At 40.9% G+C, this 16,017-nt stretch overlaps 1 protein-coding gene across 9 annotated transcripts in view; it reads left to right on the top strand.

Moving 5' to 3' along the window:
- MYH10 (myosin heavy chain 10) overlaps positions 1-16,017 on the top strand; it is a 145,902-nt gene that overhangs the window by 97,538 nt on the left and 32,347 nt on the right. For all 9 annotated transcript variants that reach the window (XM_063111209.1, XM_063111201.1, XM_063111206.1 and 6 more), the window contains 7 exons: positions 5,684-5,877; positions 5,970-6,091; positions 7,698-7,767; positions 7,857-8,017; positions 11,351-11,459; positions 11,565-11,696; positions 13,237-13,443. In XM_063111209.1, the coding sequence (XP_062967279.1) occupies positions 5,684-5,877; positions 5,970-6,091; positions 7,698-7,767; positions 7,857-8,017; positions 11,351-11,459; positions 11,565-11,696; positions 13,237-13,443 (995 nt within the window). The remainder of the gene's footprint in view (positions 1-5,683; positions 5,878-5,969; positions 6,092-7,697; positions 7,768-7,856; positions 8,018-11,350; positions 11,460-11,564; positions 11,697-13,236; positions 13,444-16,017) is intronic.

The following is a 16,017-nucleotide window of genomic DNA, read 5'->3' as shown; positions in this document are numbered from 1 at the left end:
CCAATCAATCTCTGGACTTCCTGAAATTTTTCTAAAAAGGTCCAAATACTCTAGAGCAATTAACAGATTGGTTCTAGCAGCCAGTTATGTAACCATTGTAAATTTATTACTGCGTAATAGGGATATTATGGAGACATACTATTTGATGTTAAGATTGTTTCTGAGAATTCATAGCAGTTAAATATGTTTCTGAATGTTTTTAACTATTAGTACATTTTCGTCAACATTAGAGTAGAATTCTGTTACTGAAATTGTTTCAATGCATACCGAGAGTCTGCTGCATGCCGTGCACAGAGCTGGGTACTGGAGCCTTTTTGGAAGGGGTACGTGATATGGCTTTTAGTTATCACCAGCTGGCTGCTAAAATTAATAAATAGATTTCTTCTCCCTTTTTTGGTTTCTAGCTTTGTTAACTGGAGTGAGTTTTTGAAGATCTAGTTTAAATACTTGAATTAAATTCAGTAGCACTAGTATTTTGGCACATGCACAGATTTGAAAAACAATGATCATCCGTACCTCCTGTCTCCTAGATTGTCCCTATTTGAGCACTCTGGCACTTGACAGTATCATTCCTTATCTGAAACCGTTGATGGCAGCTCTGTGATGAGGCATTGCATTTTCTCTCTTAAACGGTGAATATGCTCTTACAGATTTCAAGTCTGTGGAACTCATCTGATTTCTGATGAATAAGTTAGTATTCATGTAAAATACTTTTAATTCTTCTTAAGCTTCTGGGGAACTTGAAAGGACGAGTCAACACCAGTTGAGGATCCACCGGAGAGAGCTCGTTTATTAGGCAGCATACACACATATATATAGGGCTTTTAGGGAAGGCTGATTGGCTTAAAATACAATCCCTACTTAGCATACTGCATGGGGCTTGGGGTGAGCTGATTGGTGTGCGATTCCTGCCGGCGGGAAGGAGAATACAGAAGAGAAGGGCAACCAGCGCCATGATGGGGTGTGGCCGAGAAGGACTTATGTGATCAGGGTGTGATCCCTTGGGGCATTTGGGTTCTTACAGAACTAAATAATGAATTTAAATGCCACCAGCAACCCTAATCAGGCTTTCCTGACATCTCAGATGAAAGAGTTTGCAACGGAAGGTAAACAAAGCCAGTCTTCATGCTGGAAACAAGGCTGCAGGACACTTTCAGGGTTAGGAACCACGTTAGGTCCTCAGAGGAGCAGCACTGCTCATTGCAAGGAGCTGCTAGGGTCTTGTCTTCATGTTTTCTGCTTTTCTCTGCTTCCTGCTCTAGCCATTTCAACAAGAAAATACTCTTTTTAAAATAGAGATATTTCTGGGTCTCAATTTTTGAGTGAAATCATACTCAAAGCATACTCAGTGTAGCCCAAAACATTTAATTAATTTCTCAAAGTGTTTCTCTTTTACCCACAAGATAATTTTGCTCATTGGTGGAATCTAACCCTGAGTTTAAAATTTTGAATTAAAAAATTCCTGAAAGTGTAAGGCATTGTTTTAAAAATCTGAATATTTAGCTTTACAATACCCTTATTAAAATTAAATTTGAAGATCAGGTTCATTATGATTATATATTTTGGTTACCGTATTTAAAAAACAAAACTTGGCACTGCAGTGTTAGACACTGAGAGCATGTTGTCTTTAAGAACAGCCCTTGTTGCAGGCTAAAATACTGAGAAACTACTGACTGCAGCCCTGCAAAGTAAACATGGTACTCTTTCCCTTTTGTTGTGGTAGGGATCTGTTCTCTTGGTAAACATTGTCTTCATTCAGGGGATACTTATTAAATAGCTACTGCACCATGCTCTGGCCAGCACTGTGGCAGGAGAAGGCCGTAGAAATTGTCTGGGTGGATGTGCGGGGGGGCCAGAAAGACCATAGGAACAGCTCTTAGGGCCCCGTGTGTGTGAGATGCTGGAGAAATGTCCCCTGGGGAAGCTCAGTCCAGGGGAGAAGATGCACAGCACTGTGTGGCAGTGTCATCCCAGGGAATCTGTCCTAGGATAGGGAGTGGCCTATTTAGCCTTGGAGACAGGGTGGAGCCTAAGAAGATTCCCTGAGGTAGGTAGCTAAAGGAATAGAGATTAAAAAATGTAGAAGAGTTCACCAAGATGACTGGAGGGGGTGGCGTTCCAGGGAGAGAGAAAGGGATGGAGTGTGAAGTCTTTGTGTCTTTGGGAAAATGCAGCTGGTTTGTACAGTTGTAGTTCAGGGATATGTGGGAAGGTGGCAAGAGAGGTGCCTTTACTGAGCACTTGAATGTTTCCTGGGCACCTCACAACTAAGTGAAGCATGTCTCCATAGCTCCATTTCACAGAGGAGGGAGGATCCTGAGGTGTGGAGAAGTTGGGTAACACCCCAAGAGCATGCAGCTCACGAGTGGCAGGTGTTTCTGACTCTGGCTCCTTGTTCATTACTGGGCTGCTATTTGGACCACATCTGACAGGCTGTGGGAGAAAGTCAAGGATTTTAATTCTTAGTTTTGTCTTTTAGAGATGGCTATTAGTCATTACACTGGGAAAGAAAGTATAAATGGAGAGAAGCGTGTGGCAGCAGTCTAGTGGGTGAAATGGGGGGCAGGCTGGGAGAAAACTAGGTAAGAAGGAAGAGCCCAAACTAAGGCAGCGGAGAGGAGGAGATGGATCAAAGACACTTGGATGTTTGGCTTGACTGGTTTGGGTGAGCAGCTGGGTGTGAGAGAGGAATAGAGGACACTCCTGGTTTCTCGCTGGAGTAATGAGTGGTCACATTTGGTTAGGGAACCCAGCAGGAGGGGAAGGGTGGAGGGTGGGGTAGAGAACTTGCTGGGGTTTAAGGTATTGGCCTCTGTCCCTCCCACTTCTGGCCACTCTCCTGGTCCTCATCTGTCTCCTCCTCCTCTGCCAAGCTCCTTGGGGCTTGGTCCCAGGCACCCATCTCTTTCTGCTCTCCCTTTAGTAGCTCATCCAGTCCATAACTTTAAATACTGACTCTAAGTCATCAACTCCCAAATTCACCTTTCTAGTTCAGTCCTCTCTTAGCAGCAGACTGGAATATTCCACCTCTCCACTTGACATCTCACTTCTCACTTTAGTGTCTCAGAGGCATCCCATACTTACTCAGAGTTTGGGTCCTGTCTTCCCAGCTACAAAACTCACCTCTTTCCCCATTTTACCCATCCACAATCTTAGCCACCAGCCCCTCAGTTGCTCAAGCCAGAATCCTAGGAGTTATTCTGGAAAAGGCCCTCTGTCTTACTTTCCATACTGAGTTAATCATAAAAGCAAGTTGATCCTCCCACCAAAATACGTCTTGAATCTTCCTTCTCTATCCATCTCTTCTATAATCTCACTAGGTCAAGCCACCATCATCTCTGAGCCGGGACCACTGCAGTGGTCGACTCGCTGGTTTCCCCACTTCCACTTATGCCCAGCCCCTTCCCCAAGCCACCCTACACCTGGCAGCCTGTGGGGTGTCATAACCTCCTTACTCACCGGCCTGCCTTCACTTCTCCCTGCCGTGGTCTTTCACATGTGCTGGTGCCCTGACTGGGATGTGCTTCCCCCCACTGGCTCATTCTTAATCTTTGGGTGTTAAATGGCATTTCCCCAGAGTGATCTCTAACCGTTCACAGCATCCTATTCTTTTCTTACAATGCATTTCTCGTGATTTGTGATTGCAAATGCATTTAGTGTTTACTGCCTTTATTCACTAGCATATACGTATCAAGCATGTTAGTGCCAGACATCATGCTAGGGGTGGGGACGCAATGTTGAGTAAGAGCAGACATGACAGGCATTTAACAAGAGATAGTAGAAGGCAGAAGCACTTCTATGACATCTGGCTGGAGAGTAGAATACATGTGTTTGGCATTTGATGCTGGGTGGTGAGGTATATCTAGTTAGAGTCATAAGTGAGATCACCCAAGATGAGATTGTAACTTGAGACAAGCAGAGGGCCAATGTCTATATTTGTATCTTGCTTTATTCTAGAAGGATTTTAGGTGGATTGGATTTGGGTCCTCAGCAAGTGGCACAATGCACAGGAAAAGCAGGAGAGAAGTCATCAAAGAACACAAACCTGAAGTAGCTAGCAGTAGACGGGGTGCAGGACAAGGTGGGCTTCATAACAAAGCCGGTTTTAAAGAGCTGCTGTGATGGCAACAGGTAAACGTACCAGTCAAATAAAACAATCAGCAGCCAGCATCTGTTGGCTTAGCAGTTGGCTGGTCGTTGCCTAAGTATACTGGGCAGGAGAGGAGGGGGATGACGAGAAGCCATCGGCTGCAGATGGGGAGATTAGTGGGAGAGGATGAGGAGAGGCAGGTGTGTGGGCTGTGACGGGACAGAAAGAGAAGTGGGTGAATGCAGGGCCAAGGCAAGTTCACTGTTTTATGAGCTATGCAGAGATGGGGTTTGGTGCATTTTCTGCTGGGGCAAGTGAAGAGGGAGAGGTTAAAGGCACAGGAAAGAATGGTGGTCTCTGAGGTAGATAGTGGATGGACTCCAGTGCTCATGCACAAGGAATAGCTTTGACCTGAAACCTTGAGGAGTCTGGTGACTTCTGTTGGGAGCAATTGTAGTACAGTGTGCGTACAGAGGCCTGGAAATCAAATAGCTTTTACCCACCCTTCTGCCAACTTCCATCAAAGACTGCATAACTTGAGCAGTTGCCTTGCCTCCCTGGGTCATGATTTCCTCTTCTGTAAAAACCTCATTGGAAATCAAGAATTGAGTGAGATCTCGAACACAAGGGACTTCACACAGTGCCAGGTCCCCATGTGCTTTTGTCATGGGAACAAATTCAAGATATGAGGTGGGGTTGAGGGGGGCATTAATAAGGGAATTTTAACTGAAATTCAGATTATTTTAAAAATATTTCAGTAATGTATTTCCTTCATTTAACATTTTTTTCAATGAGAGCATATGCACATTATGCACCAAATGTTTTGCTGGTGGCTGGTGTGCTGTTTATGATCTCAACCTTAGAAGTATTAGGTCTGTGTGGATAATGCAAAAATATCAGCTGTTTTAATAATAGGGAATGTCTGAGAAGTTAATTATACACATAGGAAGCTTGGGTATTTACTCTTTTCAGAAGAGTCCTTCCTATTTTGGATTCTTGCCCTTTAGTACGTGTTATTCATGCTTTGAGGAGAGAACTGAAGTTAACACACTGAAAATCTGAACTGATGTAATCTAATTTTCCTGCATTTGTTCCTGAAACTTGAATGACTCTTCTTACTGAAAATCTGATGACTAATAAGAGAGAACTCTAGTCCCTATTCCCTGAACATATTCATGAAGTGAATTTGTACAATCACACACATACTTTTATGTATATTTTATGAGCCATTTCCTATTTTGAGGCTTTTTGCAGTATCAGTTTGTGTATCAATAATGCCAGCCAATGATCTTTCATTTACCAAATAATAGTAAATGTAATAGGCAGAATGTCCCCAAAGACAGTGAACCCCTGCAGCTAGTGCAGTGGAGAGCATCTGCTGGTGTGTGGCAGTGTGGAGTGGTCAGAGCTGTAGAAGCGTGTGGCTGTGGGCTCCACAGCTTGTGCAGTGTCGCGTGTGCTGACTGCCTGACCTAATGGCCTCTCTTATCATCTGTCCCACAAAGCTTGTGCTGCTGCACTATCACTGTGTCTTTTCTTTCCCTGCTAAAGAGGTAGGTTTGACTTATTCCTTTTCTTTTTTATTCTCACCAGTGGACCGCATTGTGGGCCTGGATCAAGTCACTGGTATGACTGAGACAGCTTTTGGCTCTGCGTATAAAACCAAGAAGGGCATGTTTCGTACTGTTGGGCAGCTCTACAAAGAATCTCTCACCAAGCTGATGGCGACGCTCCGAAACACCAACCCGAACTTTGTTCGCTGCATCATTCCAAATCATGAAAAGCGGGTATGTGTTAAGGAAAACATATCCTAGTATTTAAAACTGATCTAGGTCAGGTTACAAAGATTAAACTGTAAAACTATTATTTGCTTAAACAGGCTGGAAAACTGGATCCACATCTAGTGCTAGATCAGCTTCGCTGTAATGGTGTCCTGGAAGGGATCAGAATCTGTCGTCAGGGGTTCCCCAACCGGATAGTTTTCCAGGAATTCAGACAGAGGTATTGCTAACTTTTACCTTTTTTTGCACATGTATCAAAAATTATCTTAATATGAATTAAAGTGGTGATATAACAGGGAAACATTTTCCCTTGTTCCCTTGATAGGGACAGTTTTCTCACATGGCAAAGGGATGATCCTCATTACCTTGATGATTGGTAGGAAGACAGAGTGCCTGCTTTATGAAAAGACAGTGTGTTAGGAACTGCTGCAAGTGCTGCAAAGAAATACTGCCCTCTTCAGTGCCCTGGGGCAGCTGTGAGACAGACACACTGTTTATCTGTTCAGACAGTTCTACATGGGATTCAAAAATAATTCTCTTGAGAACTTTTTTTAATAGATGAGTAATTAAGTAATGTACGTTCTTTTTAGGAAAATGTGAAAATACAGTAGAAGTAAAAAGTTAATAAAAATCATCCAGGAGTGATTCCTGAAAACATTTTGGGATATTTCTTTCCATCTTTTTTCAATGAATGTGTATATGTATATATTTTTTCTAATATGTGTGTGTATGCACAGGCACAATTACAGTCCTCTAACTAAAATAGAGAAGGGAATAGGATAGATTAGAAAAGGATTAAGAAAAAAAAAAAAGGGAAAAAGTCAATCAATGTACAGTAGAAGTGGATACAAACATATGATGGGAAATAGTTATTTTAAAATTTTATTTAGTGATTTTCTTTAATGGTTAATTTAGTTTGCTTTTTTCATTCTTTCTTCTGGAAATTAGATTTCAAAGTAAGAGAGGATTTGTTGTCCCATGAGCTATATAGGACTGCCAGGTCAAAGAATGGCCTATTTGCCCTTTCTCCTTCTGTTTCAGATGTAACCAACCTGCGAAGCTATTCCAATCAATTTGTGTCTTGAGGACGACCATTAATATGGCCCCATTGTATAATAAACAGTGTGGTAGATTTTCGCTTTTTGCTGATGAGAGGAAAGGGAGGTATAATTGGCATCCAGGATTCAAAGTTGATTGATGTAGCCAGTATTTATCCTTTACTACAGCCAGTGTCTTTTTGTTGAAAAATTTTCCGATTGAGGTATAACCTATATACAGTGCACACATTTTAAGTGTACAGCACCATGAACATATGTACGTATGTACACCTAGACCAACACCATTTTGAATGTCACCCTGATATTTTCTAATGTTCTTAATAGAAGCCTGTGAACATTCTTTGAAGAACATTCTGTGAAGGTTCTTCCAGCCTTTTCTGTTATCTAATTAGTGCCTACAGTTGATAGTGACTTAAAATACAAAGAGCTAGATTTTCTTTGCATCTTAAGGATGTGAACATTTTGTAGGAACAAGGAAAATCGGAAAGTTTTTAAAACGTCATGCTTTTGATTCCTTTCTGCCACAACCTCCTAAGTCTAGTCTCTGACCCGAAAGAGTTAACCTTGTTTTCACTTTGCTCCTTATTGTAAGAAATAGAAAACTAGATCTTTAGAAAACCTCAGATTATCATCTGCTCGTTTCTTTACTCTTAATCTAACATGTATTACCTATCATTGTATTGCCTTTTAGAGAGAATAGAACTCACAGTTAGTGGATACACATGTTCACAAATTTCTACAAAAGACTTTTGGAATCTTTTCTTACAGATATGAGATCCTAACTCCAAATGCTATTCCTAAAGGTTTTATGGATGGCAAGCAAGCCTGTGAACGAATGGTAAGCTTTTCTTGAGTATTTTTCTGGTTTGTAGACTATAAATATAATCTTTCCAGTAGCAAAAAATAAACAGACTCTTTCTCTCATAGATCCGGGCTTTAGAATTGGACCCAAACTTGTATAGAATTGGACAGAGCAAGATATTTTTCAGAGCTGGAGTTTTGGCACATTTAGAGGAAGAAAGAGATTTAAAAATCACCGATATCATTATCTTCTTCCAAGCTGTTTGCAGAGGTTACCTAGCCAGAAAGTAAGTGGGTACTCATGAACACCCGGTAAGGATGTTTGTGCCAGGGAAGCAAGAGGGCATGAGAAATGTGGTAGAAGAGGCTTGAGAAATGGGCACTGGTCAGGTATGAGAAGTGCGGGGGATATGACAGCAAGGTGGATCTGTGTTTTCAAGGCCACCTGGCTGCCATGGGCACAGTCCATTGAGGGAGGGGCAAGAGGAGTTAGGTGGGCCCATTGTGCGGGCTGTTGTAGTGATTTGTCTGAAAGATGATGGTGCCTGGGCCCAAGACAGTGGTGGTGGAGACTGAGGGAAAGTTGTTGGATTTTAGATAGAATTCAAAGAACTTAGACCTGTTTTGGATTAAGCACATAATACTAGTGTTTTCTTGACTTCTTCCTACTGAAGACAACCTTTGGGAGTGAGAGGAGATGAGAGAGGAGAATAGCTCACCATCCAGACAGTTTTGAAAAACAGAATATGAACACCTGCCCTGGAGGTTAACGTTGTGCAGCGACGTCCTCCCAGTGTGGGTTGGGAAGCAGCTCTGGTTCACAGGCAGCCCGTTTGCCCAGGCACTGAAGAGGATGGAAGCAGCGCTTGTGTTCCTTTGCCTATAAAATAGAATGCTGAGTAAAAAGGGTGGCGTGGAAAGTTCAAGAGAGATGGATGATATCCTCAGTGATTGATGCTAAGAAACATTTGGTGAGAAGTAGCAAAAGACTTGGGTTTTTATGTATTAATTCTTAGAGCATGTTTAAATAATAAAGTGGACCTGTTTATAGCAAAGGCCATCCTCACAGTGTCCACTGGACTATAGAATGCCTAACGTAGTGTAAAGAGTGAGCCCCAGCTGGTGCCTTTCTAGCTCAGGCTTTACACCTCTCAGAGACATACTGCACTGTCAAAAGTGTAGGAGATGAAGTAGTTAAATATACTTTGTGCAGCCTTTTCACTGACTTTGGTCTAAACCTTGCTTGCAAAAATTTCAGGATAGAAAATTTCAAACAAAGATATTACACTCACATCATCCCATCTTAAAACTAACAAATCTGTATAATCTTACATGTGAGTCAGGATGCCTATATCGTTTGCAGCCACTGTCCCTAAATATTTTAGTCACGCTATGTATATGGTAGAACAGAACTTAAAATTAGGATACATCAATAAAAGAAAACAGCCTATCCAAAAGAACCAGACTATAATGTGAAAAAAAGGCAGAATAGTACTTACAGTAGTCAAAAAGGTAGATATTTACATGGAAGGCCATGAACTTGAGGCTGAAGTACCTCAACCTCCATCTGAGGACATTGGGATAAGTTTAAAAAGAGGGAAAGAACAGAGTGATTTTAAACACTTTTGAAAACATGTTGAACAGTGCCTGACACACAGTAGGTACTCTTAATCAAGGAAAGCCAGCTGCCTCATTCAGTGCCTGGCATGATCCTGACTCACCATTCTAACAGTTTTCTCTCCCAGAGGACCAAGGAAGTAACTAGGGCAGTGGTTTTTAATAAGAAGATTGGATGAATTTTTATGGTATTCCTGAAGGCAACTGCAAGAATTGGAAAGTGGATGCTTTATATTTCAAAAGGCATTTTTGAAACTGTTGTATTTATAGTAGAAACTCTTGGAATTAAGACTTGGCCAGACCTTTTTAGCTGGTAGGGATAAGAAGGTAGAAGGCTTTGTTGGGAGCAAGAACAAAAGCAGCTAAAAAGCAGTGGGCGCAAGGAAAATTCTAAGAAGCAGGGAGGAGTGAATTGGCAATATGAAAGTGCTGGGATTCCTGAAAGGAACTGTGATAGGCAGGTCAGCAGAAAACTGAAAGTTGTTATTTGTGCTCTAAAACAGGACCTGTCGGGTCGTTTCTTAAGACCCTTCCACGTGCATCCTGATCCAGCTGTTTGCTGGAGTAAATGAATAATTCTACAATATTTCACCATCTTTTCTCTTTCCCAGGAGAATCCTGTAGATACTCCTGTAAAAGGACTCAAGAAGGGGCCAGTTGTAAAAGGGGGCAGTTGTAAAAGGACTCAAGAAGGGGCCAGTTGTTCATTCATTCACTCAGCCAACATATTTTGAGGAGGCCTTGAGTATATCAGTCACTTGATTGTATGCTGAGACCACAAAAATAACCAGGCCATATTCCCTGCTCCTAATGAGTTCAGAACCTAGTTGCGAAGGTAGTTGTGTAAGTAGGTCGTTGGAGTGGAGCATAAGTGCTATGAGAGAGGGATGAGGGAGACTCTGAGATCGTTCTGGTGCTCTGAAAACCAGGGAATGAAAATGTTTGAGTAGTGGGTAGTCCACAGAAGGTGTGCAGTAGAGAAGGCAAAATGGATTTGGCCGATGAAAAAGCTGCTAAATAGCAAGTCTAGGGAGTCTTTTATCAATATCTAAAATGCAGCCTAGTAGTGGGATAGGGTAGGAACCAGACTGCTGGAGTCAGGGAGTAAGGTAGCAGGGGCATTTGCCTGTTGATCCTGAAAGTTTGATAATGAGGAGAAAAAGATAAATTGTGTATCAGAAGGAATGGCAGAGTAATGAACTTTGTTTGGGTCTGGGGGTTGTTTTGGCAGGAGAGGGAGTAAAGGTTCATAAGAAGAGCTATGTTCCTGAAGGAGAGTGAGAAATTGAAAATACCAGAGTAGAGGTAAATAGGAAGTGGGTCTTAGACCACGCCGAGGGAGGGAGAAGGCAGCGTGATGTAGTGGGAAAGGCACAGATGTGGATGTGATGGGGAGACTAGCGTTCCACAGTTCACGCATCATCCCCACGTCCTATAGAAAGGCTCTCGAGTGTGAATGAGAGAAATTAGCACAATGATCCTCACGTTCATTGGAGCTTCAGTATGCCGGGCTGTGTTGTGGCAAAGCACAGGGGAGGAGGAGAAAATTACTGTGGAGAGGAGAAAGAATGTTCTTCTGTGACAGCAGAAGGAAAACGGGAGAGTAGCTAATAAAGGAGCAATAAAGAGCACCAGCAGGGGGAAGATGAGGGGCCTTCTGTCCCATGCTCTTTGCTGCCTCGGGAAAACAGGTGTGTTTATAGCCACGAGTGCGCACACACAGGTGTGTGCTCATGTGGGCACATGGCCGCAGCAGAACGTGCAGGGCAGCGTCTGTGACAAAGGTGCAGGAATCAGGGATGTGTGCGTGAGGCCAGCTGCACAGGCCATGAGCGGCACAGACCCGAGTGGCATTCCCACTGCCTCCTGCACTCCCCCGAGGACTGATTTGATGTTCCCAGTCCCTGTCCTAGCCGAAAGGAATGTTGGCCATTAGAAAGTCTTCCTGTGACAACTAAAACACCTTTTTATCTACATAGTAAGTTTTTCTCACTGTTCTTCAGGGCCTTTGCCAAGAAGCAGCAACAACTAAGTGCCTTAAAGGTCTTGCAGCGGAACTGTGCCGCCTATCTGAAATTACGGCACTGGCAGTGGTGGCGAGTCTTCACAAAGGTGGACTTTACTTATGTCTTTCTAAATGCCTTTCTAGATAGCAGAGTTTGGTCAGACAGTGCTCATAGGAAAGATGTGATGATAAACTATTTAATCTTCCTATAGGTGAAGCCTCTCCTACAAGTTACTCGCCAGGAGGAAGAACTTCAGGCCAAAGATGAAGAGCTGTTGAAGGTGAAAGAGAAGCAGACCAAGGTGGAAGGGGAGCTGGAGGAGATGGAGCGGAAGCACCAGCAGGTGTGTGCTGACTTCGTGAACTCGCACGCCCCGGCATCAGCAGGAGATCCTCCACTGATAGCCTCTCACACGTTCACTCAGGAATAGTTATTTTATGTGAGGCATGTCCACTCTTTTCAAAGCATACACACCTTGAGAAGAGAGTAAACATACATTATGCCTTGTATTTTAGATTCATGTAAATTAAAATCAACCCTACCTTTGCATCTTTGCCTGTGTCATTCTTTGGCATGCAGATGGTCGAGTTTGCTACTGAGCTTACCTGTTTGAGATGAGGCTTACAGTACTGTTAACTTACCATGTCTGCTTATGAGGGGAACTAGAACAGAATAAAAGGATGAGATGGTTGAGCACAAGGACACCACCTGCCTCTTTCCTAGTGACAGTGGTCTTGAATCAGTGTCCCTCTTCCAGGCAGGTATTGTTCATGGACAAAGCAGAGGCTCAGGAAATGTTTGTGGATGACAGTAATAGAACTATAGTGTTAAAGGCCAAAAATATTAATGGTAAAGGCCAAGAATATCACTTGATATCAGACAGGCTTTGGTAGTAACCGTGAACTTTATAACCTTTAAATATTTTCCCTCTCTTATTTATCTGGCCCTCTATAACTTACCTTAATAAAAGAACTATAATTCTTAAAATAGTATGAATTTAGTATGTATTATCCAGGATAACTTGGAAGTAGGAACAACCAAAAATGTTTGCATCTAGTTTATTTTGCTGTAGCCAAAAACATACTTGAAAGTTTGCCAGTGATGTCACACAGTAGTCCCTCCTTACCCGCAGTTTCACTATACACAATTTTAGTTACCCACACTCAGCTGTGGTCTGAAAATATTAAATGGGAAATTCCAGAAATAAACAATTCGTAAGTTTTAAATCATGCACTGTTCTGAGTAGCATGATGACATCTTGTGCTGTCCTGCTCTGTCCACCCAGGACATGGGTCACCCGTTATCCAGTGCATCCTCACTATATACAAGACCTGCCCTTTTGTCACTCAGTAGCTGTCACAGTTATCAGATCGTCTACAACAGTATGACATGGCTTTGTTCAAGTAACCTTTATTTTACTTAATAATGGCCCCAAAGCGAAAGAGTTGTTCCTAGTTTATAAATTAAACTTTATTATAGGTATGTGTGTTTAGGAAAAGACATGGCATATAAAGGGTTCAGTATTATCTGTGGTTTCAGGCCTCCACTGAGAGTCTTGGACTCTATGCCCCACGGATAAGGGAGGGACTACTGTATATTTTTAACTCCTAGTTTCTTTGGCGACCTGCATCGATCACTGAAATCACAATGAATATATCTTGTGTATCCACTGGAGGCAAGCCATAATACAATCACGTGTTGCTTAACAACAGGGCCATGTCCTGAGAAATGCACTGTTAGGTGATTTCATTATTGCGTAAACATCATAGTATGTTCTTACACAAACCTTGATGGTATAGCCACTGTCCCATATGCTGTCTGTCATTGACTGAAACATCATTATGCAGTGCATGACTGTACTGTACACTTTATTGTGATCGCAGCTTTTAGAAGAGAAGAACATCCTTGCAGAACAATTACAAGCTGAGACTGAGCTCTTTGCTGAAGCAGAAGAGATGAGAGCAAGACTAGCTGCTAAAAAGCAAGAATTAGAAGAGATTCTACATGACTTGGAGTCTAGGGTTGAAGAAGAAGAAGAAAGAAACCAGATCCTCCAAAATGAAAAGAAAAAAATGCAAGCACACATTCAGGTATCTGTAATAGTTTTATTTCCAATTATGTTTTGGATTTTCAAGTGGATCTGTTGAATAAACTGAAGATATGTGTTCAGATTCTTGTGTCCATTTTGAAGCAAAAGGATTCTAGGTTACGCTTATGTATCCTCAGAAAGATGACCATGATTTAAAGCACATGTGTGATAGAGTTTCTTCCAACAGGTTTGTTAATTTTGAATAGGAATCCTTTTTATTTACTGATGTGGCATCTTGCAGTATGCAAAGAGATTCAAAGTCAGAAACTTCCCAGGGTCTGGAGCATTCTGTTGAGGACCTAACTTGTTCTTTATGTTGTCATTAATAATTCTTTTGCTCATTCCGTTCATTAGATAGGCATCTACTAAGTGGTTCAGTTCATAAGAAATAGTCAGCACTGATGTAGGAGGTGGCCAAGTATCAGAATTTCAAAAATTTAGCTCTTCCCTGATATTTTCTTTTTGAAATATAAGCTATACTCATGTGAAGCACAACTAACTGTATACGTGGTTGAATGCACAAACAAATGATAGTTATTCTGTCCGTACCCTACAACACACCCACCTTTTTCTCCTCTCTCCCATCACCACGCTATCTAATATGCTTTGAGTGTCAGCGTGTCTGTATCTGCCACCATTGCTTCATAGATCCAGTACCAAACTCTTTCTCCCATGATCTCCCTTAATATATTTCTCACCCCATAGCTTACCATTCAGACATTAGAACCACAAAAGATATACATTACTTCCTTAGTAAACACCCCATCCAATAAATCATCCAGACACTTGCATTTCTTCCATTCTCCAACACAAAAAGCTTTCAAATATCCCATAATAGGTTACTAGAATATCACAAAAGCTATAAAAAGTGCATACTCTTTAATCCAGCAATTCTAATTCTAAGAACTTTATTAAAAGATAAGTCAATGGAAGCCATCTAATTATTTAGCAATAGGGGATTGTTAAACTATAGTAATACTCTACAGTTAAAAATAAAAAGAATTTATTTTCATGGGTATTCATATTAGTAAAGATAGTTGCAAAAAGTGTGTATACATAAGATTCAATTAAAATAATTATATAACAAATTTATATGTATGATTTTGTCTGTGAACATCCAGAAGATCTAGAATAATCTTCCAACAACAGTGAGTTATCCTTGATGGTATTATCAAAGGTTTTGATTTTCTTCTTTCTTTGTTTAATAGCATTTGCTGCTTTCAATAATATTTTACCCATGTAGGGGAAGGATACTCAAATTCATCTCCAGTCTCCCAGTCTGTTTTTTTAACTCTAAATTTCAACAATTTCACATGAAATGCTTGCATTTCTTCACTCTATTTAGAAAACAAATATGTAGGAACAGGGTTTGTTTTTCGTTTTGTCTTGCTTTTTCAAGACTTTTATCTTCACAATCTTACTCTTTTAAGCTTCTAGTTTTTTGCACTGTTATCTTAATTATCTCCTTTTGTGACATGGAAAATCATTCAAACACATTCTAAAAATATTCATGGTATTATTAAATTATTAAGTATTGATTTTTGTCTCTTTTGGAATATGAGAGATTCTATAATTAACTGCATGGCCTTGGAAAAACCCAACCTTGTTGGTCTCTTTTGGGAAGTTTCTGATCTGCCTCCTTTTTAACCAGAACTACTAGAGTTAATTTTTGGTTTTGTTTTGTTTTTAAGATTAATTTCTTGATTTCAATAGTAATGAATGATTATTGTAGAAAACCTAGAGAATACAAAGTCATACTTTGTAGAGTTTCCTCCCAACTATCATCCCCATAACCTATATTATTTTTTGTTGCATTAATCTAAACGGATATATATGGACTCATTTATTAATTAAAATTATACTGAATATACTGTCATGTTACCTGCTTTTGTCACCTTATGCATGTGCAGTGTAGGGAAACAATTTGCAAAATCCACATTGTGGGAAACTGTAGGACAAATGATTCTTTAACAAATAAATGGTGAGGGGAGAGGGAGAGAAAAGAGAAAGAAGTATAGGGGAACCTAGAGATTAAAGGAGTCTTAAGAGATATATCAGTCAACCACAGTGTGTGACACTTCTTTGGATTTTGATTCAAACAGATGTATTTTTTAAAATAGTCTTTATCTTTTAGAGATACAGCCTGAAGGTTTTATAGATGAAATATGATGTCTGGGATTTGCAGAAATATAATCGAGGGGGAAATGGAGAAGGTGGAGGTATAGATAAAATAAGATTGACCACGAGATGATGCTTGTTAAGGTTGGGGTGATGCATATGTGTGGGGCCCATTATACTCTCTGTGTCTTTATATTGCGAGGGTTTCATTCTAAAATAAGCCGTGAGTAAAGTTTTTAGCAAAAGTTACTCTTGAAAGTTTCCTAAATTGGCTATACATTGATGTACAGCCCTGCTCGGTAACATATGTTTATCATATACAGTAATGTTGGGTGTGAAATAAAGATAAGCATGTTATACTGAAAATAAGTGGAGACACTAGACTCCCACCCCATTTGGTGACATGCTCAATGTTGTGAAAGGCGCACTTAAACTGAGACAGCACAAATTATTGTTT

Source organism: Cynocephalus volans, chromosome 10 (assembly GCF_027409185.1).
Source record: "Cynocephalus volans isolate mCynVol1 chromosome 10, mCynVol1.pri, whole genome shotgun sequence".
NCBI lineage: Eukaryota > Metazoa > Chordata > Mammalia > Dermoptera > Cynocephalidae > Cynocephalus > Cynocephalus volans.
The sequence above is the reverse complement of the archived record's forward strand: the minus strand, read 5'-3'. Positions and strand labels throughout refer to the sequence as shown.